Source organism: Anas acuta, chromosome 7, assembly GCF_963932015.1.
Source record: "Anas acuta chromosome 7, bAnaAcu1.1, whole genome shotgun sequence".
NCBI lineage: Eukaryota > Metazoa > Chordata > Aves > Anseriformes > Anatidae > Anas > Anas acuta.
Genome location: NC_088985.1, coordinates 38,346,695 through 38,373,264, shown reverse-complemented (window position 1 = coordinate 38,373,264; position 26,570 = coordinate 38,346,695). Strand labels below are relative to the sequence as shown.

At 32.3% G+C, this 26,570-nt stretch overlaps 1 protein-coding gene across 1 annotated transcript in view; it reads left to right on the top strand.

The window, feature by feature from the left end:
• Positions 1-26,570, top strand: part of CFAP46 (cilia and flagella associated protein 46) — a 78,204-nt gene that overhangs the window by 41,221 nt on the left and 10,413 nt on the right. Inside the window, exons 30-55 of the mRNA XM_068688787.1 lie at positions 1,374-1,496; positions 1,733-1,786; positions 1,871-2,038; positions 2,381-2,529; positions 3,810-3,908; positions 4,149-4,278; positions 4,902-5,048; positions 6,860-7,060; positions 8,257-8,363; positions 9,191-9,373; positions 10,111-10,246; positions 11,135-11,320; positions 12,030-12,218; positions 12,945-13,079; positions 14,473-14,652; positions 15,533-15,700; positions 17,525-17,622; positions 18,336-18,415; positions 18,827-18,978; positions 20,825-20,946; positions 21,340-21,422; positions 22,406-22,570; positions 23,636-23,720; positions 24,275-24,584; positions 25,132-25,192; positions 25,288-25,323. Coding sequence (XP_068544888.1) covers positions 1,374-1,496; positions 1,733-1,786; positions 1,871-2,038; positions 2,381-2,529; positions 3,810-3,908; positions 4,149-4,278; positions 4,902-5,048; positions 6,860-7,060; positions 8,257-8,363; positions 9,191-9,373; positions 10,111-10,246; positions 11,135-11,320; positions 12,030-12,218; positions 12,945-13,079; positions 14,473-14,652; positions 15,533-15,700; positions 17,525-17,622; positions 18,336-18,415; positions 18,827-18,978; positions 20,825-20,946; positions 21,340-21,422; positions 22,406-22,570; positions 23,636-23,720; positions 24,275-24,584; positions 25,132-25,192; positions 25,288-25,323 — 3,547 coding nt within the window. The remainder of the gene's footprint in view (positions 1-1,373; positions 1,497-1,732; positions 1,787-1,870; positions 2,039-2,380; positions 2,530-3,809; positions 3,909-4,148; positions 4,279-4,901; positions 5,049-6,859; positions 7,061-8,256; positions 8,364-9,190; positions 9,374-10,110; positions 10,247-11,134; positions 11,321-12,029; positions 12,219-12,944; positions 13,080-14,472; positions 14,653-15,532; positions 15,701-17,524; positions 17,623-18,335; positions 18,416-18,826; positions 18,979-20,824; positions 20,947-21,339; positions 21,423-22,405; positions 22,571-23,635; positions 23,721-24,274; positions 24,585-25,131; positions 25,193-25,287; positions 25,324-26,570) is intronic.

The window sequence follows — 26,570 nt, the reverse complement described above, 5'->3', positions numbered from 1 at the left end:
TGTGATTTTTTTGTGTTTCTAAAATTTTGTATTTTTAATTAGTTAAAGAATCTCACTAGCATCAGAATACACACTGAAGACATTGCTGACAGTTCTGAGGGAGGGGACTTAGACTGTCACTTAGATGGATTTAAAGTGGCTGTGATTCAACTAAATGGAATCATCTGATGTAGTTAAAATAAATTAAAGTGTTGATTTGTTTGTTACATGTTGAGGAAAAAAAAGTATAGACGGGCAGTTTTCATTAAATATTCTTCAATCGCTTTTTCATTGCTACAGCATTTCAAATCAAACAAGTGTATTTGATTTCTCGTTGATATGAATGCACAATTTAAATGGTTAATTGAGCATTATAGCAAAAATCATAGGATTATTATTATATGTTAAATATGAGTAAATCTTCGAAAGCACTAAATCTATACTTGATAATAGTAATGCCACAAATCTTCATATAAACAGTCTTAATGCTACGGGTGGCATTGCAGAAGTTGTGCAGCATCCAGCATTATTTTTTTTTTGGTGATATTTTTTCTTCTACTCTAGATAACTCTAATGAAATACGTTCATCTTCTCAGATTAATACGTATTTCTATGCTTTAGGCAAGATCAGAAGTGTTGTTATTTTACATGCGAGGAACTTTCTCTGGATGCTTCCATATGTTTAAATATTTAGAAATTTCTGTTATATCACATTCACTAGACGCAATATAGAAGACCACTCCAAAAGTACAATAAAGTGGCTCTTTCATATTTTCAGTCTTCCAGATTCATTTGAACCCCTTATCCTCTGTCTCTATTTATAGAGGACTAAGCAATCTAGACTAGTAGTTTAAAGTAAGAATTTAATTTCCAACCATATAGATTAAAAAAGTAAAATCACAGAATCATAGAAAATCTGAGTTGGAAGGGACCAACTAGGATCATTGAGTCCAACTCCTGGGTCCTCAAAGGACCACACAATAAATAAATAGATAAACATAAAAATAAGATCACGTGTCTGAGAGCATTCTCCAAATGCTTCTTGAACTCCAGCAGGCTCGGTTCCTTGACCACTTCCTTGGGGAGCCTGTTCCAGTGCCCAACCACCCAAGTAGCTTTATTATAGATCCAGGGAGGATAGGATGTCATCTGACAGTTCAGCTGCTTACGTGCATTATCATGATCTTCCAAAATGCTTGTACAAATAATGCCAGCATCTAGGATACTTTGAATTTTCTTGTTTTGTGAAGAAAGCTCGCATGTAAAAAAGCATGGTGTATGACAATTTTTAGTAGGTAGTGATTTACAATGAATAATTATTACTACTAGAAATTTCCAGGAAAAACAAACAAACAAACAAAAAAAAACAACACCGTAATTATTTTCTCATCTAGGTATCATTGTCAGCATCAGGACATATTATAGGAGCATTATCAAAGTCTTCACAATTTACAGCTCCTCAGGATGCACATCCAACAATTGCTCGTAAGAAAGAGGACAAAAAGGAAGAGAAACAAGTAAGAACCCTGTTCCTATGAAATAAAATCAATAGTCTCTTCATAACAGATATTTCCCTGTGCTTGTCTGTTAAATAACTCAAGTGCTTTCCTATAAAAACTCTTGTATTTTGTGAAGAACTTTTCTCTGACTCTTATCATATTTTCACTTCTGATTGCATGGTCTTGGCAGGTCATAAATGTACAGATACTTTTCTTTTGTTTGCTGCATTGGTTACAATACTGCTTTTTTGCAGAACCCCCAGTCTAGAGGTCAAAAAAGAGACAAAACTTCAAAAGACACTAAACAAGTAAGTTTTTTATGTTAGCTAAAAATTTAATACCAAACAAAATATCAACTTGGGCCTCATGAATGGCTGTATTTTAAATTACAGGTTGAAGAATCTTTTGTGAAAGAGCAGCCTAAAAGGAAGGAGTCAGTTGATACCTTACCAATAAATGTGGAAGAATGGGCTCATTATGACTGTCCCAATGAAGTTAGAAATACTTTTAAACAGAAAACAAATAGTTATGGTATTAACTGGAATAATTTCACAAAACCTGTGAGTCTACTCCTCAAAATTCTAGAGCACTTATTTAAGGGAAAAATTGAATAGTGGAGACCTATGTACCATTTTAGTTTTCTTGTATTTGTGATAAAGAGTATGTTCAGACAGCTGTCAGAAATACTTTTGTGTCATTCCGTTCCTTAATATTTCAAATGTTAGTCTATCTCTGCATTTTTGAAATGAACTTAACCTACAGAGTAAATTTGCTGTATTCGTGTGTATGTAGCTGCTTTTTCAGCTTGAAAGTTTGTTTATATTTGTTTTAGTAGCATTCAGAACTTAATATTTAATCAGTAATTTTAAATATATTTTCTACAAAATTATTTTTTTTTTCAGACATGCACTTTGCATTTTATAGACATTTTAGCTCAAGAACTACAGCAAATATTTTGCCCCCACTTGATACTTCCCATCTTTCAGCTAGCTGAAGTTATTGCTAATGAAGTTGTGGAATGTAGAAGTCTGTCCGATCTCTATCACCTTCGGTTTGTATTCTTTATTTGTTTTAAATAAAAGAGAACCAGAATGAAGTGGACTGTCCATCAGTGTTTCACTAAATAGTAAACAATGCTTTTTGTGATTTGTTTTATATTTGTAATTTTCTAAATTATTTTTTTTTCATTCACTTCATTTCATTCATTCATTTCATTTTAATAGGGTGTTTTGATGAATTGTTTTGCTTGTGGCATTAAAGCCAGAAAATCAGTTACTAAATATCATCTCCTTGAGGAAAGATATACAAGATTTGGGGTCTCAAGCCACTTTCATGTGAATAATTTTTGTAATGTCTTATTCTCACCTAACTGAAAGGAGTCCAAACAAAATTAAATTAAAATATTATGTTTTAAATATTCGAAAGGAAGGCTCCCATCTTGCATCAAAAATATATTACTTCAGAACCCAGATAGGTATCCTCAGTTAGCTCTGTCATTCTCTTTCCAGAGTTGCTTTTGTGACCAAAATTATGGATGTTAAGCCCTGATTTTTTTAAAACAAAAATATTTAATATGCATGCAGGCGTGAATTATTGCTTATCAGTTAAAACATTTTATCACACTTCAGAATTGTACTGCATAATAATGGCTTAATAATTAAGTTATTATCAGCAATAATTAATACTAGCTTTATTCCCAATAGTTTCTGAAATGCCATAGAATCTATTTTTAAAATGCTAGAAACTGATTTGACATAATAGAGTTGACAAATGTAGAAACATCCATTTCTGTATACAAATGGATGTGTGCTCATCTGGATAATTGATTACTGAGTTACTGTCTCACAAGACTGAAGTGGTTTACTAATACAAAATTGATTTGCAATGAAGCTTTTTCAGATAATTTTTTTTCTTAATGCCTCAAGAGTTGTTTTTATTTCGTTATTTATTTATTTTATTCGTGACCTGTTTTTCATATATGATCTGATAGATATACATGAATAGGTGATTCTTTACTAATGTAGTGTAGCCGGTTAGCTCATATGCCTGTGGTTTTTGCATGCTGTAATAAGACCATATTAAAAATGCTATTTTCATATTTTTACCTCTTCAATAGGTAATTTCAAATATACCTATATTTCTTTAAAAAATGTTTGTTACTACCCATATTAGTTAAGACATATGAAAGCAAGGTTGAAAAATATGGAATATATGCTCTTCTTTTTAATGTGTTTATATGTTTTTAATGTGTTTATATGAAACAACTTTTGTAAGATTCTTGTTTCTTAAACATTTCTTCCTTTTTTTTTCTTTTCTTTTTTTTTCCCTTAGAATTGCCCTGATATGTTCAGACCTAAAACTTAGTCAGGCATCTTCATATCATGAGAAAGCTGCTGGAGAAGCATACATCAGTGAATTAGAACAAGTAATGTATGTATTTCTACATACATAGGCTTAATGTATATATGTACGTACATATTTATTTCCCTACAGTTACTAAGTGTTGACAGGAAAAGAAAGGTATTTAAAAAATGATCTCTTAATACAAATTTATATAGGGGACTCTATATACAGAGTGAGTGTGTGGTAAAGCTGCCTAATACACTAATATTTCATTATGAAATACTTCTAAAACATACGCGAATTAATTTTTTCTTTGTTACAATTTAGGTGTAGGCAAGAGATTGCACTGAAAAAGGAAAAAAAAATACATGCTGAGACAGAAGAAAGAAAAACATCCTTGGAGAGTGCTCAGCTGAATGGTAGTAAGGATGAAAATATCCTCACTTCAGGGAAAAAGGTTTTTATTTCTACTCCCATTTCCTTAATAAATTACTCTTTCCTTTTGATTTTAATGTACTTCCTACATTGTTTCAAAATAATTTTATACCTGAGAAGTAATTCAACACACACAAAAAGTTAATTAAAAGTGCATACTACTTAAATTCTGCTGGCAGTCATCAGCTGAATGTGAGCTGGGTTTGCCTGGCATATTATCTATATTGTGGAACAAGAATAGAATCAGTATTCATACAAAGAAAAGCCACTTTTCTACAAATGGAATTTGGGACTAAAAAAATCAATGAAAATGGCTGAGGAGCAAAAGCAAGTTGCTAGTTACTAAAGTTACTAGTAAGAGTCAATTACTTCCTTACAGTAGCAGATCTGAAGTAGTTAATCAGTCCTAAAATTAATTGTAATAGTATAAATTTATCAGTTAACTACCTTTTGCATATTACAAATGTCCAAAACTCACAGTAAACCTGTTTGTCTTATAAAACAACTTCAAAATTTTAAGAAAATACAAAATAGAGCTGGACTGTGAGATATATCAGGGACTGGATATAATAGTTAATAACAGTTTGTATTTCATATAGCTTAGTTTTAAAATTTATAACAGTCTAATATTTTATTATTTTTCAGATTTTTGAGTTAAATGCAATAACAGGCAAAGGACTGAGTGCACTTTCTTTCCCCTACTTATGGATAGAAAAAGCTGAAGTGCTAATTCAGCTAGGTTTGTATCAGCCAGCAAGACTACTGCTTTCAGAGGCCCATGCTGCAACTCAGGTACATCAGAAATAAAACAGAAAAAAAAAAAAATAACATATAGGAAAAATGTTAATTTTGATATAGTCATTTCTCATAATAATAATCAAATAGAAAAACAAGTAACTGCTGGGATATATTTTTTAAAGCAGAAATAAAAATACTGTTAAACTGAGAATGCATTGTTATTCATTAAAGTAAGGGAAACTAACCAGAACATTCATAGTGCTAATAAAGAAAACTGACCAAGCAAAAACCAATTGAAGTTGAAAATATAAATGCATTTAAATATATGAAACTTAAGTCCAACTTTCTGATTATTGAAGATTATTTCAACTTGTGAAATAGTGCTAGCATCTCTCTGCTTTGCAGTGACCCTTGGAACATCTAGTTATGTTCAAACTTTCTTTGTGTAGATAGTTTACGTATGTTCAAGATTTGTTAATAAGAGAGATATGACATTTATCTCCATCCCCTCACCATTTAATCTAATTATATCACTTAGTATTTTATTGTGATTTTAGTGCTACATTTTTATAAACACGTTTTATAACATGTTTTATTAAATGTTATTATGTTTAGTGATAGCCAGTTATGCAGAGATTATGACTTAGAACTCTGGCAGATCTGATTTAAAGTGTCCCTGTGTTCCACCAAACTAAGCCATTTAATCTCTGTAATGTGAAGTTTTTATATTAAAAATATTCTTCCTACAACTTGTATTTTGTACTACAGCTCTCTTCCTGCTTATGCAGGTTACTGTTGCATAATTATTGTAATTGCTTTAATTAAAAAAAAATAAGATTATATAAATATACTGTTATTCCACTAACTAATTTTGCTGATGTAAGTAAAAACTGTTGAAGTACGTTAAGCATGAAGAAAGCTAAAATTTTAATAATGTAAATATAACTTTAATATTTTAATATTTCAATTTAATACTTATGACTAATTACATATTATATACATTATACATATTATATATGATATATCCTATACACATTGTATTATATAATATTATTAATATTTTTATATTTAAAAGATTAATATTTTAAATATATAATGTGATTTCAATAATTTATATGATTTTAATATATGGAATCATATATTAACAAATAATACATTTCTTTTATTGAAGCATCAATTTAGTATTGTACATTGAGAAAAGTTCAGATGACATCAGGGAGGACAACGTATTTTAATGATACATTTTTTTTCTATAGCGTTTTTTATGCTATATGTCTGCATGCCAGTATACTATCTTTAGTATGCTGTATGTTAGGATCATGTATACTACTAGTATATACTTTTTAAGTAGCATAAAATAGTGTTGTAAATTTACTGGAGCTCCAGTATCTAGATCCCAGTTCACTAAAAAAAATTTAATACCTCCATCATATACAGACAAATGACAGTAGGTGTATGCATATATGGCACTAGGTGACATGTTTAAGTGGTGGGACTTGGTAGGTAAGGTTGATGGTTGAACTTGATGATCTTGAAGGCCTTTTCCAACCTAGATGATTCTATGGTATCAAATAATAGAAGAAAAATTGCTTATTTGACTTCTGTGGGGTAGAAGGTGTGGAAACAAAGAAATACAAATTATATTTGAAGATTTGAAGTTTTTGGTTCATAGTAGACACTTTGTGCTTTTGAAAAAGAACAAGTAATATAAAAAGTAACTAACAAATTCTACAAGTAAATGAAGAAATACTATTCAATTCTTATTTCTGACCCTATTCATAAGTTTTATCTAAAATCTGAATATAAATAAATATGAATAGTGGTAGTGGTTCTTTCATATACAGGTAATGTATCTTTTTTCCTAGGAATTGAGGACTCCATATGATGCGTCAAGGTGCTTGTATTTATTGGCTGTTTTGGCTAACCTGGAAAAAAAACACAGACAAGCTAAAGCACTTCTTGAGAAAGCGCAGCTTCTAGGAGGAAATGAACAGTTTTGGTACAACAGCACTGTTAGTCTAATAGAGGCAATTCTAGAGGAAGAGGGGGAAGAAAAACGGAGATCGGTATGGAAGTATTGTTTACTTTTCTGCAGCTGTACCTCACTTTCAATGAAGAGAAATTTTATGCCCTTGGCATTTCAGTACAAAATTAGGTGTTAAATGCAGTTAATGTTGTTTGCTTGGCTGTGCATTCAACAAACATTAATTATGAATTCCAAACAGATGCATGCAAGTAGGAATGAGACTGTCCCCACAGAAGTATAATTTTTTTTAGTGTTAGGTTGTATATGCTTCTATTGAAATAAGAACAACAGTACTCTAGTATGTGTAACTAAATGTCAGGGATGCAATTCTCTTGGATAAGATCCTTTGTAAACTGTAAACAGTTGACATGTGTTTGTTTTCCATATTTAATAAAGATTCTAACTTTAGAATCTTAGAAGTTAGAATTGTTTCCCAGTATGTAGTTACATTTCAAATACTGATTTTTAGAGCCTGAAAGATACTACTGTAATACATATATTTATTAAAAACATTTTCTTATTTTACCCTTAACATTAAAATTTACTGTTCAGCCCTTAACTTCCATGAGCTTCAGCACAGATATAGTTCTGTTGTGTCCGTGATGCTCTGTCCTTTATTGATATTACATGCAAGTCTTTCCTGTACAGAGAGATTTTTTTGGCTTTGTGTGAATTCACATCTACAATCGTTGAAAGACAAAATATCTAGTTACCAGTGAGGGCAGGCATTTACTGTGGGTTTACCAGTATGGCTGTTAATGTAGTATGCGTTGTTTTTTTTTTTGTTTTTTTTTGTCTACATGGCTAACCAACATGACTGTAGTAACAAAAACCTTTAATAAGGACAAATCTATATATGAGGTTTTGAGCGTCATCAAAGGGGCATTCTCACTTACCAGCTAGGGACTTCAAGATGAGTCTGGCTCCATCTTCTGTGCATGGTGTGCTTAGAGAAAAGAGGGCAGCAGTAGTACGCACCTCTTAACTTTGTCTTCAGGCCAAACTCTTTTATCCTTTCCTTGTGTGTATGTGCTTCAATCTTTTAACCATAGCGAAATACCTAAATACAATTACAACTTACACTTTCTAGAATTGCCTACAGTTGCCAAAAATCAGCTGTCGCTGGGAATATTAGGGAAAGATATTTAACATTTTCTGTACAAAATATAAGCTTTCTAAATTAATGTTTAATATTAACAGCAAACATTTAAAGTGAAATTCTGATGTTACCTGCAGGCTTGTAAGATACTGGAACACACTGTATATGTACTTAGATCTACCTTACTGAAGAGACCTAACAGAGAATCTGAGTTGGGTTTTATAATTGCATCCCTTGAAGCCAGGTAATTGTCTTTTTATTAACATATATCCAGCCTCCACTATGCTCCACTATATACCTCCAGCTGCAGGTAAATACTAGTTTTGTCACTCACCTTCATTTTAGTATAGTGCATTTGGAAGATTCTCAAATATTTTTCTCCCAAGTAATTCTGCTTATTCTGTTTGTTTGTTTGTTTGTTTAAATTTCCTTTCCAATTTCTTTATTCTTGTACAGAGTCCTATTACCTGGTAAGTTAGTAAGTTAGTTCAGATACCACAATGTTATTAGGCATAGTTTGAGGTGTAGGCTACCCAAAGGACTGAGATACATTTGCCCGTGCAGAGGTCTCTGTTGCAGATATTTCCACAACATTCATATATTTCCACAACTCTCATAAACCACAGTATTGACCTACTTTTTTCTTCACCATTATCCAAGAAGTCTTTTTATGGTGAAACTAAACAATGACTTTTGTGATATTGAAATCGAAGTACAGATTGCTTAAAATGTGTAGGTGAAAAGAGAGAAAGACGTAACTTTTTCCTTTTCTTTCCAGAAATACTAAACTTCTGGATTAGAAAGGGAAGACTAATAGTTTCCTCATTTCAGCTATGCTGAGAAAACTGACTAGGCCTAGGTAGTTTGAAAAATTAGATACATGGAACAACTGACACCTCTGTTCTAATCTGAAATTATGATATTTTTCAGGACCTACTATCATTTGTAGAATATTAATTTAAAGAATTCAGAGGCTTCTTATATGCTTATTATAATTTAAAGGAAGACAGAGAGAAATACATACAGCCTGTGCTTTCTGACTGCCATCCTGTACATAATTTTTATCCCTAGGAAAGCACTTATTGAGATACATTTTGCTCAAAATTGTTTGACTGTTAATACTGAGCCTTGTCAGTCGCCACATATGCTACAGGGATCTTACAATAAATTAATTCAGATTGAGGAAGACTTCCTTAATTATGGGCATAAAAACTGCAGTGCTGAGATTTTGCTGGAACGTGCAAATATTCACAGGTAAGATTATGCCTACGCTGAAAAATTGTATTTAAGTTTAACTAATCTAGAAAGTGTATTATTTACATTATTGTAGTCTAAGATAGAAAAGAGCAGATAGTATTTATAGCTTTTATATCTGGATATTAGGTGTATATTTGTATTCCGAATGTGTTCTATATTCAGAAAATACTTCAGAATCAAAAATCTTTTCCACTGAAGGCAGAGTTAATTTTACCTAGTCTACTGTTTTTTGTACTGTCTTTGAGCAAAACAAAGTATCAAGGTCTCTAAGCCAGTTTTTTGTCTTTCCATTTGTAAAGGCATTTGGGCAACCATGCCAATCATTCTCAAGTATCTATAGGCTTTTACAATTATTGCTGTTGAAATGTTTTACTAGAAATTCTGGTGCAAAACGAAGTATGCCTTCACTCTAAGCTGTTTCCAGAATATACAGTATATATTATAATGACTGAGATACGTATTATAACTAGCTGTTCTGGAATTTTGTTCTTGGTGAATAGATACACTGGAGTATTATCTGCTGTTATTTTATTTATTAAAATCTCTTTGCATTGCAGTAGTACAGTTCCAGGAATAACCCCTCGAAAACAATAATGTGTGAACATTTACTATTTGAATATATAAAAAACAAACACACGAAAGTGTGTTTTATCTATTATGTATGTTCAATATTGTTGATACTGTAAAAATAAATACTTTTTTACATTATTTTTTTGTTTCTATGTTTTTTTCAGGATGATTGCCAAGCAGGAAGGAAATGAAGAAGAAAAATATAGTCACTGTCTAGATGCTTATAACTTAGCTCAGATGGCAGTATCCAAAGCAGAAGAAGTGTTTCATAATGTTTGCAGCTTAATTGCAGTTAATGAGGTATGGATGGATGGATATATATATATATGTTTATTACTTAAGAAAATAAATCTAATTTAGTTCTACTATTTGTTTGCTTTTGGATGATTTGTGGAAGCCCCAAATGAGATTATCTTCCTGTAACGATAGGCATTGTATGAACACAGAAGGGAACATTCTGATGCCCAAAGCATTTACAGTTTAAGAGAGGAAGAAGAAAGACAGAAATGAGAAGATTTATTTTGTCAATTGTCTATAATTCTAAAATTTATCTAAAAGCTACAAAAGGAAAAAATATAAACTTGGAGATATTTTGATGAAATTATCCTCTAAAGACCTGACAGGTTTAAACTACTCACAATAAAATGTATTCCTGAGGAGAAAAACGTTTACATTGACTGTTATGTAAATAAAGAAAACTTGTCTTTAGAATACTGTATTTTGGGTAATAACAGCCTGCAGTCTACTTTGCTTAGTGTGTACTGTTATTATACTGTAGCATCTAGCTTTTTTTCTGCTTTGCCTTTTTTAAAGTATTCTTGTGTTGCTTCTAAAGACTGTTGCAAAAATGAGCAATTATAAAATTCTGTTTTTATGTACACATTTTTAATGCCTTTATAATTAGATATTTGTACTGGGTACATAAAACATGGCAAGCAGAAATCTAGCCACTCTTGTTCTAAGCAGCTACTTTCATTGTCTTGTATTGTATTTAAGATTTATCTTTGAAAATTAAATTACTCTTAAATTATTTTAAGTTACATAGCCATATCTATGATCTATTGAGGCAATACTGTTAAAACTTTTGCTTCTTTAGTTAAAAGAAATACAACATTCTAACTTCTTAGCAGCTAACTTTGCAAATATATTTGGAAGTAAAACTGTACTTTCCTTTCTTCTGTATTTCAGAATTCAAATACTAGCATACCATTAATGAGGCAACTAGGTAACAGGAAGCTAAACCTTGTGGAAATTCTTCTGGATATTTTTCAAGTTGTTACTACCGAGAAAAAGCTTAAAAAAGTGGGAAAAACATTCCATAGAATTGCAGAATCATTCTGTGGAGAAACTACTAAAGATAATGCAACAGAACAGGTAACACAACATATTATTCTTGTGATTTGCATATAAAGGTATAACAAACTTTACCGGGGCTGTTTTCTGTAGTAGAACTTCCACTACTGAGGAGAGGGCTTCTCAGGCCATTCATTTAGTTTTGCAGCAAAGAAAGTTCTAGTGTTTTTTTTTGGTGCATTTGTTATTGTTGTTATTTGTTAAGATTTTTAAGAAAAATTCTGTTTCTTAAATGCAAAGACTTAAAAACAACTAATTGTTACAGGGAAATTACTTGAGGCTTCATAATTGAGCTTTTTAAAAATACTGTCTTTTTTAAATGGTTTTAAGCAGAACTGCTTAACTGAGCTGGTGATTTAGAAAACAAGACGTGCTCCGCTGGAACAGAGCAGTATTTCTTGCCCATTATTCTACCTCTGACAACAACAGTAGGAAATGCTACTGTTGCGTAGCAGCCCCAGCACCCTCTGGTACCCCCTTTACCCCTTACTCTTTCTCAGATTTGTTTGTCATTTGCTTATATACGTTAGTGTACTTTTTTTTTTTAATCAATTGGTAATGAATTTGTGTATCTGTTAGATGCAGCTATTTTGTTGTTAAAAGTAATTGGATTTAACAAATGTTCTTGTGTGTACACACATGTGTATATATATATATATATATTTTAAAAGTATGTTTCTGTATGTGTGGGTATATATGAGCAAATAAACATGACTACATATTTTACCAGGATTGGAAGCATATGGAGTACACTATAGGTCATATTACACTGGCTCAGTTAGCAAACATACAGAATCTTTGTAAAGGCTGCCCTGACATCAAATCCAAGTGCCTGTACCTCACTGGAAAATGTCTTCATTTACTTGCCATTAACATAGATCCTGTACATTCAGAAATCTACTGGAAGCCAAACATTATGGTATGCATTCTTCTCTACATAGAAATTAGTTTTTGTGTGTAAAGTTTGTCTACCACAGTATTTTTTTCTAAATGCACTTGTATAGGAATACTCTTTATTCTGGATTTTACATATTGCATACAAGCCGTAAGAAAAATGTTTGCTGAACCAATGAATTTCAGAAAAAAATGCTTCTGTCAACATGCCATTGTTATGTAGATTACTTTTTTACTTACTCCTGATATATGATAATTCCAAAATTTTCAGGAGAGATTAAAAAATTCTTGAAGGGCTTAAAGGGCTTGTTAGCTTTGTCTTTGTAACCTTGGAAGAAAAGTAAGGACTTGTATTTGAAATGCTCAGGTTTATAACTTCCTTTTGTGTTGCAGTAAGAACGCCATGTAAGAAAATGAATGTTGATTGAGTCAATCAATTTTAGTGATGGATTGAAGTGTTCATAAGAAATAAACGGAGGAAGAAAGACCATAAAATCAAAAATCTAAGAGATTGTATGGGCATCCTTTTTAGCTTCTATTACACGTATTGTCATCATAACATATTAAGAAATTTTGATGTCTGTTAGTATTGCTAAATCACCATCGAGGAATTCATGTAGTGATATGATATCTTTTAACATGGGTTTCATTTTCACCTGAACATTCACAAAAGAAATGAAGCCACCTGTACCTGATGTAATGATGTAATGTTTAACTTTTTTTTTTTTTTTTTTCCTGCCGTGATGAGTAGGAAGAAGCTAAATTGGACATCACTAAACCTTTCCTGATTTCAGGAGAATGCAATGAACAGAAAGTGACAGACATCAGTTTACTGTCTAATAAGTGTCGGTTTGATAAGTATAGGAGGAAAGTACAGGAATTAAAGGTATTTGGGCATGTTTTAGTAGTTTAAAAAAATAATTTTCTTACCTTATCAGTTCTGTTTGAAATGGTAATGAAAATGTTTGTAACATAAATTTGATCTTACAAATGAGAATCTCCAAAACGCCCAGAAAATCCCATCTTTTTACCTCTCTTGTGTCTCTGTCCTGCATCTCAATACATGCTGTGGGAGCTTCTGCGGGAGCCTCATCTTGAGTACTGGATGCAGTTCTGGGCACCACGGTACAAAAAAGACATGAAACTGTTGGAGAGTGTCCAGAGGTGGGCTACAAAGATGGCGAAGATGTATGAGGAGCGGCTGAGGTCACTTGGCCTGTTCAGCCTGGAAAAGAGGAGGCTGAGGGGAGAGCTCATTGCGGTCTACAACTTCGTCACGAGAGGGAGTGGAGAGCAAGGCGTCAATCTATTCTCCTTAGTCACCAGTGATAGGACCCACGGGAATGGTGTTAATCTGAAGGCAGGGGAGGTTTAGGCTAGACATCAGGAAGAGGTTCTTCACTGAGAGGGTGGTTGCACACTGGAACAGGCTCCCCAGGGAAGCAGTCACTGCCCCAAGTCTGTTGGAGTTTAAGAAGCATTTGGACTGTGCACTTAGTCACATGGTCTAAAATTTTGGGTAGACCTGTGTGGTGCCAGGAGTTGGACTCGATGATCCTTATGAGTCCCTTCCAACTTGGGAGATTCTATGATTCTATGATTCTGATTGAGCTCCCAGGTAGAAGTAATTTCCCCTTTAAAGATTTTCATTGATCCAGCGTGTAGCAGCTTTTTGCTGCACAGACATGCCTTTTTAAAGGAATGTAACATTTTGCAGATTGGCAACAAGTAGATAACTTCTGTCATAAAACATCTGTAAAATTCTTACAAAATTTAAGCTGTATGCTGAGCTGATCTGTGTTAACTACTGCAACTCAAAGCACACTAGAAGGAGGAGATATACAGTTCATATTGTTAATTGATAACTTGATGTAATAACTAAATTAAGAAAATTGTGGTTTTATTTGTATTAAATATAATTTACTGTAAATGGAAACAACTGTTTTGTAAATTGACTGAAAATTCCTTTGTTCTGAGCAGCTCCTATTCTCTGGAATTTAAGTATAGTTTTGCTAAAATGTACTACATGTTTTATATTAAGGAAGGTATTTTCTTAAAACATTTATGTTTTAATACTGCATAAAAAATGTGGCATCTGCTGAATAATTTATCTATTTTGCATATTTTGAACATAATAAATGTCTAAAAAAGGAGAAAAACATTATTGACCGTGAAAAATAATATTTATTTTTCTAACACAAAAATAATCTGTATACATTTAATAAATATTTAATATTAAGGCATATTTTAATATAAACCTTTCTATTTTTATCATCTAGAAGGAACTTAGGTTGGCTCAGAAATATCTTTCTCAGTGCAGTGAAGCTTTACTACAGTGTATGGGTATTGCATTCAGCTATAATATTACCAATGTACTTGGTCCTGCTAGTTTGGAAATGGTTGAATGCTTTGGACAATTTGATCCAGTTTCGACTAGCCAGTTTTTAGCCCTTCATCAGGTAATGCAGCTAATGTATTATTCATTTTTCCAGGTTGTTTTGAGTTACATAAGCAAGAATGTTTGTTTATAGACATTGCCTGATCATTCATCGTACAGATCCTGCCTGATAATTGATCGTACAGATACATATAGGCACTAATTGGTAATATGGGTAACTAAATATACAGTATGTTAACTGAGGTCAAAATGTTTGTTCCATGGCTTTTTGACAATTCCAGTATCTGTTGTGCTTAACATGAAGTTTTCATTGTTGATTGCATACATGCAAATATTTTATTATGAATAATTTATTATATTGTGATTAGGTAAGATAAGACATTAACACAAAACATTTTAATCCTTCCCTGACAAATAATTTTAAAAATGTTTCTGTGCATTTATTCATTCATTATTTTCATGTAGATAGGAAAGGTTTATGTTCAATTTGTCAAATCAGCACCTACTTAGCATGATTCTGTAGGTGAGTCAAGGGTATATGAATCACTAGTGTGACTATTGTGACTATGGGCCTTCACCACAACGAAGATAAGGAATGGCTGTAAGTCTCATATTCCCTACATCAGGAACAAATAATACATACTTCCTACACCGTCATCTCCACTGCAGAAATAGAGAAATGCACCTTATACTAATTTTCTTCCTCCCACATCAAGGCAACCACAGGAAATTATTGCAGACATTAAGCATATGTCGCTGTGTCAACACTTAGATTTCCAAATAGCTCCATCAGTGAGTGGAATGCAATAAATCAGATTTTTAAGTGAGAGACTATTTCTTTAACATACATATATATCCATGTTATAATTAACATATAATATATATATATGTATTTATATGATTTTGGGGAGAGAAACTAAGCACCTCTAAACGTTTTACAGAGCTGTTCAGCATCTATGATGATGAAACATATCCTTCTAACAGCTAATTCTGACACCAGCAGCTCTCAGCTGGCAGCATTACTGCATCTTCAAAATCAATTGAAACAAAACAGGAACACAAGTGATCTTCTGAAAAATGTGGAACAGCAACTGACTGCTACTTCAATGGTAACTTTTTGATATGCGTTACTTATGAGGTGTTTATATGTATGTTATACAAACACACATATAGACATATACATACATATCTGTTTCCTTTGAACTCTGTTGAACATTTTTATTTTCTTAATTTCAGGTATGGGTTGACTTGGTCATGACTGAAACTCACTGTTTGTTAGTATGGTCCGTATTGTCATGTGGTTTTGTTTATGCTAGGTTATCTGTGTGGCATGAGCTATGTAATTTAAATTAGAATTGAGATACAAAGATGAAATCCAAATTTGTCCTGTAGTTACAATTTGGTGTATCTGGTTGTCAGAGCTGTGCTCTCTGAATTCAGTACACTTAAATCCTTAGTTCCATGTGAGTCTCATCCAATCCAGCTGACGATGCTGTTGTAAAGGACCCTGGCAGCAGAGACTCTAGTCACCATCTAGACAGCAACCAGTCATGCTGTTTGAGATACTTAAGCCCCCACACAAGTGCTACCCTATGACAAGGTTCATTTACATATATATACGTATATATATAATTGATCTTTTTATTAAAATCTCTGTTGGTTAGCCTCTAGACATCATCTAAACTATGATATTTAAAAAAAAAAAAAAAACAAAAAAAAAACAAAAAAAAACAACCAGTTAAAAAATATTTCATGTAATTCATAGTTCTGGAGCAGATGACAGATAAACTTTTCTGGGACAAAAGTAATCTGTCATTTGTTCTAAACCATCTGAGAAATATGTGTTCTTCAAACATCTGACATCTAAAAGTGGATACCAAAACTAAAATTTGAAGACCCTCAGTTAGAAAAGAATAAAAATTAAATGAAATTTAAAACTGCCAGAAAGTTAGGTACAAAGATTTAACTGTAACTGGCAGGAATTAAACATTTAAAAAAGGTGGCAAGCAGAAGTACAGTACAGAATAATAAAAAGTATTTGTAGGCCATTATTTTGGGTCTTCTCTGTATGTGCTGTATTATCTTATTTAGCACAAGGAATAGGACAATATTTTGTTCTGAAGACACCTTTGGGGTTGCTTCAATCTGAAGAACACATACATGCACATGCTTAAATGTAACAGAGTCAAAGACATTTATGGGGCTTTCTGTATTAGAACAAATATTTCATCTGGTGACTGACTGTTGAATCACTTTTCTTCCGTGTTCTCTTGAAAACAGTTCTATATTTGTTAGCAATAATTGCAAAATTTTATATAGTTTCTTTTGGTGAAGTGTCTGTTTTTAACAAATTCGTGAAACACTTTTACAAGTGTGTGTTACATTGAATTATTCTGCTACCTGCCTTTGATAATATTCTGCTAGGATTTGATAACATTTTAACTTCACATATAGTGTAGTGGCCAAAAAAGTCATGTTGCTATGAAAAGTGGGCTAAGTTACAGTAATTCAAATTTGTTTTAAATATTATTTATAAGTTCTGCACTGCATAAAAATCACAGAATCACAGAAAGGTTGAGGTTGGAAGAGACCCGTGGAAGTCATCTGATCCAATCTGTCCTGCTCAAGCAGGGCTACTCTGAGCAGGTTACCCAGGATCATGTCCAGATGGCTTTTGAGCATCTCCAAGGAGGGAGACTTCACAGCCTCTCTGGATAAGCTGTGCCAGTGCTCTGTCACCCCACAATGAATACATGTAAATGTTTCCTTATGTCTGGATGGAGCCTCCTATGTTTCAGCATGTGTACATTACCTCTAGTCCTGTTAAATTATTAAAACCTTATTTACTAGAATTGTCGATTTTCTCATGGAAGAACTGAAATTGTTGTTAATAAAATGTATTAAAATAATTTTATTTTTGAATTATTATGCAGGCATGGAGAAATCTCTGTATTCCTGTAGAACATTTTAATATAGTGAATGAATTGCCATCTAATTTCTACATAATTATTCTCCAGCATTCAGAAGACAGGTATAAAATGTCATCATTTTCATTTGTTATTCTGTTTGTTACAAATGTCATCCTTCTATACCTGTGAATAAGCACTATTTTGGTTGCTTATTGTCTTTTACTTCTAATTTTGCTGGATTTGAATTTTAGGTTAGTGTGCAAATTATTAAACAAATAAAACCACCTGCAGCTCAAACCTGTACTTTTAACTATTTCTGGGCCTTTTTTTTTTTTTTTTCTGTAGTTATATGTTTAATCTCCAGAGTTTATTTGAAAGGTTTTAGACCATTCTTGTTATCCTCCTAAATCCTGTTTATATTTTTCATCTCTCACTGGTTATGCTCCTGAAAATGTCAGGAGGAGTCCCATTTAGCTTTATAAAACCTCGCATAGCCTGGTTATTGCAGCCTCATGAGTGAGAACTCGTAAACAACTGTAGCAACTGGTTATGTACAGTTTCACCAACTGTGAAAAGTCTTAAACAACTGTCATAGAACAAATAAAAATCTCCCTTACCGGATATATAGCAATGAAAGATGTTTTCTTAAAGCTGTCAGTTTGTTCCAATTGGATTTTGCAGGTTTTTGCACCCCAAGGTGGGGGGTAATTAATGCATCATGAGAGTACTAGCACATTAAATTGTAGGGTAGTAATTACTCATGCAACTAAACTCATTCACATCAATAAGCCTGAACAGTTAAATAATCTACTCAGCAGTTTTCTGCTTTTTATAGATCAAACTTGTACAGCTCATTGATTGAGAAACCAAAAGTAAGTACTGCACAGCAGAAGGGAAAATCCACTCAGCCAATGGGTAAGTGCCTCTTACAGTTAGAGATAAAAATCATTACCCTGATTGCTTATATGTTTCACTGTTTCCTTCAATGAAATTTTTAAATAATTGTTTAAATAGTGGTAACTCATTAATACCTGAGAAAAGTAGATACCTAAATGCATGTTTCATTATCAGATACAGTGTATCCAGTCAGAATTTACAGAATTTTAGTGTATATTTTAAGGGTAAAGTTGCTGTTAAATACATGTCAGGAGATTGTTTTTTTATTGTACATATCTGTTATGCAACATATATGTAAACAGTTTTTCAAAGAACAACAGAATATATTGTTTTAGATACTGATGGTCTCTCTTGTAATTTCTTCAAGTACAAATATGATGTCTCAAAAAGAATGTGTCTCATGATGATGTTATTCTCCTTCACTATTAGTGCAAGCTAAAGTTTCTCGATTTCCTGTGAATCCCAATACATTTTGTACTTTGTTGGAAAAAGTGTATCTTTACAAGCAACAAAATATGAAGAGTCACCTTAAAGAAACTGTCATTCAAAGCCTGCAAGAGTGCATCACTAAAACTGATACGGTAATATATTTGATTACCTTATATTCAAACAAGACTGAAAAATATGTACTAAAAAACTATCATGAACACTCTTTATGTAGAATTTTCCATTTATTCCAAGTGTAACATCCCTAATCTTCGCAACTACTAAATGTTTTGTGTATTCTGCGTCAACATTTAATGTTACTATATTGTTCTGTTACTGTTTCCAATGTCATTCCACAACTTTGAGATGTTCTGTAGTTTATTGTGATAGAAAGTTGATACAACTGAGAACAATTTACTTGAAAAGGTGCTTTGTGTCTAACATCTACATTGTGTACATTGGCCCCAGATGTCCCCCCCCCAAAATGGGATCATAGATCTCAACCCTTTATTCAAAATAAATCAGTCTTAACCAGAGAATTATTACTGATTTCCAGAAAATTACTGATTTTTACAGAAAAGTTCCTTTCTAGGGCACACTGTCCTTTGGCACTTTGGCTGTTTGGGTGGAGTTGATCCAAGTATGTTAGTCACAAAATTTTTCTTTAAGTACACATCTCAATGGAATTCCAAATTCACAACTGTGGCTCTGAACATTAAATTCTAGATGAAAAAAGTTTTCTGTTACTGTAAGAGGGTTTAGTTCTATTATTGTAAGAATTCTTAGTTCTGTAAGGAAATATTTTTTCAGAGAACAGTTATTGTATAGCATAATAGAATTTTCCATTTATTCCAAGTGTAACATCTGGAAAAGCCTATGCTTTTCGACAGGTTTTCTGCACTCTGTAAGTCTATAAACTCCTATTCTCATTTACTTTAATTTTGTCTCCGCTACGTTCTATACTCCCTGGTTAAATGTTATGTATTAACAAAAACTGGTAAAGACCTTTTTTAATCATTGATATGAAAAACTTGAACTATGATAAAAATGTAGATGATATGAAAAGTGTAGATCATACTGAATTTTCTGCATTTGTTTTCTTCTTTTAATCACATGACTCTGACACATCTGGTTCTTGAAATATAATTCTGTTTTATTCATTGTGTTACCATCTTTCAGCTAAAATAATGATTATTCCTGATGGTTAAAGTGCTGAACACTTTTTCTCTTGTCCGTGGCCAGCCTTTGTTGTAATGGCAAGCTATGTAAAGATTGATGTAGTTCCATCAGTACAGAGGTGATAATGTCAGGTAGAACAGACAGAAAAAAAAAAGTGGCTTAGATTTTTAAAACACATGTACATTAAAACTTTCATTAATCTTGCATATAACCTGCACAAAGCCATGCAAACAGGGCTTTGGATAGAAAGTCCATCCATTAGTACTAAAACTCTTTGACATTTAGTTGAGCTCATTTGTCCATTTATTTTTTTGTGTCCATCTATATTGGCTTTTAGAAGATTCAGTTTTATAGTGTCATCTCAATTCTCTCCTTATCCGTTTTCTTCATTCTGTTTATTTTGTTTTCCTCAGTTGGTTCCACTGATCTCCATACAATATAATTTGCTTTTTCAACACTCATCTTCTTCTATTTACTTCTCAATGCTGTCCTTTCACAGTTCCTTTCCAGTTTTTATTCTTTTTTTTTTTTTTTTTTCTGGACTTCCCTTCCTGTTCCACATTTAAGTTTCAGAAATATATTATTTGCTTTGATAATAAATATTGACATTTTATACTGATTCTTATGTTAGAATATTTTGCAAAATGGTGGTGGCAATGATGGTGTGAAGTAGTTTTGAAATTGATTTGCTCTATTTATATTTTCCACTTTATAATGTTTCAAATGATCTGATTTAGCCTCTGATTTACCATATTACACCCACCATCCTTGTTAAATAGAATTTTGTATGTATTTTGTTTTTTGTTGCAATGTGTGTGATAGACTCCAACAGAGAAAATAGACAAGAATGGACACAATTTGATAACAGATTTCTCTGAAATATTAGAAATTATGGAAGAATATCTGAAACCACTGCTATCACAGTTTGATTTCCCTAACATTAGGTAAGACATTTAGAGTTGTTTTTATCATTTGTGAAAATAGAATGGTCTCAGCTCGTACAAATACAGGAAAGGTTGTAGATGAAAAGCAAGATTAGATTCCATTGAATGGACTTCTGCATCTTTAAAGGTATATATAAATATATGCAGTATATGCAAGACAAAGAGGATAGAACCACATGGAAGACTAATGCCTATGCCTAACAAGCACTGTCCTCCAACAGTTCAGAATGAAACATTATAATTTTAACTAATTAAAGATGGAATTCCAAAAGGAGTACTTTGTGTAAAATTTCATTGAGATTGAAATATCTCTGTCTTTGTGTATCCCATGAAAACCTTTACTTGCATGAGTATTAATACCAAAAATATTTTCAATGCAATTTTTCTTCCCAGAGAACACAGCACATCAGCTTCAGCAGCTGAATCAGGAAAAATAAAAGTGAAAGATAAGGACACCAAACACACTAGAATGCAGGGTATGTGCTCTCTGGAGTATAATATATGTGCACTTTAACAGTGTTGCCTATCTTCTATACCAAGTTAAATATTTCAGTATACTTCCAAAGATTATTTGTACACTGGGCCTATCCTTCAGCATGTATTAAAAGTCTTCTATACTATACAGGCTTCAGGCAGGTTAATAAAATGTCTTTATTACAAGCCAGTCTTTTGAGGAGAAATACCAAAAGAGAGCATAAGTCTGTTGGTCTAGTTTTGTCTTTTCCTGCTTTCTGCTTTTGACTTTGTGGACTCTCACAGTTTGTTTGCTTTAATGCAACAAACTTAATGTGGGAGTATAAGCATGTTCTGAGAGAAGACATTCCAAGTCCATGGCTTGCTTTGGGGATTGATTTTTTTTTTTTTCTTTATGGAGAAGAGCAATCAAATTTCTCAGCTAAAAGTTACTAGAAAAAAATGCATTTGCTTTTTGAAATTTGCAGGAGTTTCTTTCTGCAATCCAGCAGCTGTCTTGTCATTTGCATTTGTTACTTCTCTGTAACAAAACAGGAAAATGTTGATAAAATGATACATTTTGTTTTTCCCAAATAACAGAAACAAAAAGTTTCATCCAGAAATACGTGGTTATTATTGGAAATGTGCTCTTTTATGAGTCTGTACTCTTTAGCCAAACATTTTTAGTACAAGTTTTCATTTCCAAAATGATTTGCTTAAAATGCATAGCATTTGCCCAGATTTTGTTCTGGATTGTTTTGATTATTAATACAGGAATATTTTTCCCTCTGATTAATTAGTACTCTCAAATGTATATGCTTAGAAGTCTAACAACATTTTAGGAATTAACTGTATTAAAACATATTTTTGAATAATGCTTTTCACAGTAAAATGAAGTTCAATTGTCAGACAACAGAGGAAACCTAGTTTTTATAACTAACTTCATTTATTTAAATACATACTGAGAAATATAAAATCCTAATTGTGGTTTGTCGCATTTATTCAGGAACACCTATGGAGTTAGGATTGTGTGTGGTATTACTAGCAGATAAGTCATTTATGGAATTGCCTTTGGAAACTCTGAGTGTCTTTCAGGAGGAAGGAATATGTTCTGTATCCAGAGATTTTTCTCTCCAGATTCTCTACAATCGACTGCAAGTGGATGAATCAGGTACTATTAGATAAACATTTTTTGTGTTTGTATGTTGATATAGGAAGGAAGATAGTTAAAATGTAAATATGCATGGTGTCATGTAATTTACTGGAAGCCTGTCATATATTGTTTCATATCCTGTCATAGCCTGCTTCATAGCCTGTCATATAATGTCATAGCATTGTTTCATAGCCTGTCATATAATGTTTCCATTATTTTAGATGGGATAGCTAGTATAATAGACTTATTTAGAAATATACAGGCTGATTATAGTTGAAATGTTAGCTAATCCAAAATAACCTCTAGATATTAAAGAATATGCTAAAAAGTAGATTCTAAAATGACTTGTTTCAACTGAACACATATGGTCTCAAACTACAACTGTTTTCATGTATACCTTTTTTTTTTGATTTTTCATCAAACTTTATGACTATTTTCATCTACATTGAAAACAATCAAATAAGAATTTAGAATTCTGTTAGTTTTCTTCTGACATTAATGTAAGACTGCTTAGAATATTGATATATTGAGCTACTTCCTCTATGTATAGCTAAGATTACGTTAAGTCCTCAGGTCAGTTAAGTGATTCTTGTTCTACGCATGAGCAAAGTCAGACTCCACAGGCTGTAGATACTTTTATCACTACCACAGGCACTTGTACACTGTATAAACTCTTCAATTAAATGAGTTTGTTAAGTGAGATGGTTGGGTAGATTTTGAAATGGTTTTATAACCTTGTCCCTATGGCATCTTCTTTTTTGTTGTTGTTGTTGTTTTTTGTTTGTTTGCTTGTTTGTTTGTTTTTTAAATTTATTCTAAAAATCAGTAAGAAATGCAGGCACATAGCATTTTTCTGCTGAGAAAAACTGCTAAGCAGTTTTACTTATAGAACTGCTAAGCTTTTTTTCTTATAGATCAAAGATACCTCCTATTACTGAACCTATAAAAATTTGAAGCCACATTTTACTCATATAGATAACACATTTTAACTCACTTAAAAGTTAGTGGGCCTCCTCAGGCAATAAATAGGTTAAATTTAGAAAAGTCTCACTGTGAAAAATGACAGTCTTCTGTTCCATACAGGTTCTTGTATTGCGTTCTTATCTACAATATTTAGCAACTTTAGTGTAACTGTCATCTGTTTGGCCATTTCTGCATGGAAAGAACTGTAAACAATCTGAGATGAGAATATTTTTAGTCTACACGTTCATATACTCTTAAATATCTGTTATAAATAAGACTTTCAGAACTTTTTTTTTTTTTAATTTATTTTTCCCCCTTTTAAAGTGAAAATTCTTATGGTTGCATAATTTTAGAAGTTAATTAATGAGAGGAAGCATAATTGAAAAGCTACCTATGCTATTATGAAAGTAGCCACTGAATAAAAAGAGAATCAATGGCCAAATGCACTCAAATGCATATCACAAACTTCCCCTAATTTGCAGTGCATTCCAGCGATAACTATCTGAGACTTATACTTTGGGTTATAATCATTTGTGCAGTGAGAAATATAACACAGTTCCCATTGCTTTTTTGAAGCCTCTTGAAGTAAAAAATCAGATTCAAATATAAAACTTCCTTTATTCTTTTGATTTCTGTGTATTTCACAGAAGCTTCAGTTATTCCAGTAACATCAATGTTGAATAGATATAGCAATAGGCTTAAAAAGTGCTCCAGTAGTCACTATTCAACACTTTTCTCCTGAACGCGTAACGTGTGAAGCATTTGCACATCTAAGAGATTGTGTGTGTTGGTTGTTTTACACTTTGAAGCTACTATTTTTAGGCAAGAGGGTTTGGGGAATGTCCTTGCCTTGCTGCAATGTGAAATTAAGTTGTATTTTTCTAATCTGTTGTTATTATTACATCCTAATGAATATAAACAATCCTTTAAGAAAGCTGTATTTTCTGAAACTGCTCATGTCTTAAAAAAAAAGTCTCTTCTTTTCAATTCCACAGAGAGTGAAATTAAAGATGTTCAAAGGTCTAAAGAACCAAAACCAAAAGCCGAACAGAAAAAGAATGTCAAAATGGTGAACTTTCCATTTTTTTTAAATAAAATAAATATGGGTAGCTCTTCTTGTTGTGTAAAAATATTGTTAAAGGAATACAAGTTGCTTGCATAGAAGCTCTTTATATACTCTAGAAGTCTGAAGTGGGAATAAGTATTACATAATAAGAATCTTGCTCTTGTTGATTTTATAGAGTTGTTTCTTTGAAAAAGCATATCCTCTGCATAATCGAGACATACACAACTCACAAAGGGAGCTGTCTCAAAATACTAAACTACCTCCCCCAGCAATATGGTATAGTTTATATGCTGTTTTATATTTTATATGCATATATAACTATATATGTTCACATGTGTAAATATATGCAATATGTACATATATGCATTCTGTATAATGCAGGATAGCTTATGCTTTTGATTTACATTGACACTTGGGTATTGTGCTGCTTTTAAGCCTATTTTCAAAACTTCAGGACATCTTTTTGTTAGTTGTTTAACACTGCAGATACAATAATAATGTTTGATTAAGGCTTCTGCACGTAATACTGTATACATTCTTTTAATTATAGGCACCAGTTCATCGTGTTTTACCCTCTAATTGCATGCCTGTTGATACTCGTAATCTTAAATGTATCCTTTCCCAAATGATTACGTATGTGAATCAGTTCAGATAAACTTTTTTTTTCTGGTTTATATTGCATTGTTTACACTTCACTGCCTATCAGATATTGTGGACCCCTATAATGAAGGAAAAGAGCCAGGTAATATCTATTAAATAATACTACCTCCACAACCTAGCCATGCAATTTAATTTTTTTTTCTTTTTTAACAGAAAATGAAGTCATACCATTGAGGTGTTGACAAAAAAAGCTTAGATTTTTGTCAGAAAAGTACTGCTTATCACCTGTCAAATGGTGCCTCAATGAAAAAATATAACCTGTTTCAACTTCCAGAAAGAAATTAGTCTTATTTTTTTTCATATCACTAAATAATGACCTACTTACCTTCAAGAAAATAGTTACTTGAGTAATCTTCCTTTCTATATAAACCAATTAAAAATACATGCTTTCTTTCAAGAACTTGTTACTGCATTTTTAGTTTTACAGATATATGCCATTAAGATACAACATCAGTAGTGCAGGGAAGGATATAGGTTAATTGAAATGATGCATTGTATAATCTTCTTTATTATACTAGAAATTTGCATGAAATACATGAATGACTAGGAACAAACAGTACTGAATGGGAATGGACCAGAACAGGAACAATGGAACTTATATATAAACGTATATACCGATTCTCAAGCTAATGCCTACATATAAAGCATGTGTAACACACAAAGCTTTTGCATGTTGTGTTATAGTACTTTGAAAGGTGGAAGGTATTATGATAGTTACAGGCACTTGTGTAAGGATATTTGAAAGGGTTGCTGTTTTCTTTTGGAGTCTACTTACCAAGGCAGTAGGCATATACTATATCAATTCAGTCTGACACAAATACTTTAGTAACACAATTTTACTTAATTTTTTTTCTCCCAGTATGTGTAATAGTTTAATTGATTCACATTTGTTAACAAACACATTTATCAAATGCCAAAAATTGATTTAATGGAGGTTTTTAATTGAGATAGTTAATAAACAAAAAATCAAAACAAAAGAAGCTACCGAACAGTACTGAACATACTGATAGAATATGCTTCCATATGTTTGCAGTTTCTCCTTCACAGCAGATAAAAATAAACGGTTTACTACGTACTCAATATCTGGCTGTAAGAGTGTGTCTGCATTTTACAGTATTATGAAAATATAGTCAGACAAGGTAAATTGTCATTAAATATTCAATGTCCTTGGAGAGCAGAGGTGGGTTTGGAATCTTGCCTTCTAAAATCAGGGCTATAGAAACTCAGTTATTTTCTCTGTCCATCTAAATTCTTTCTGAGTTTCTGAAATGGAACTGCACAAACAGTGCTGGTGTTTTCAACATTGCAATTGACGCATTTTTAAAATCT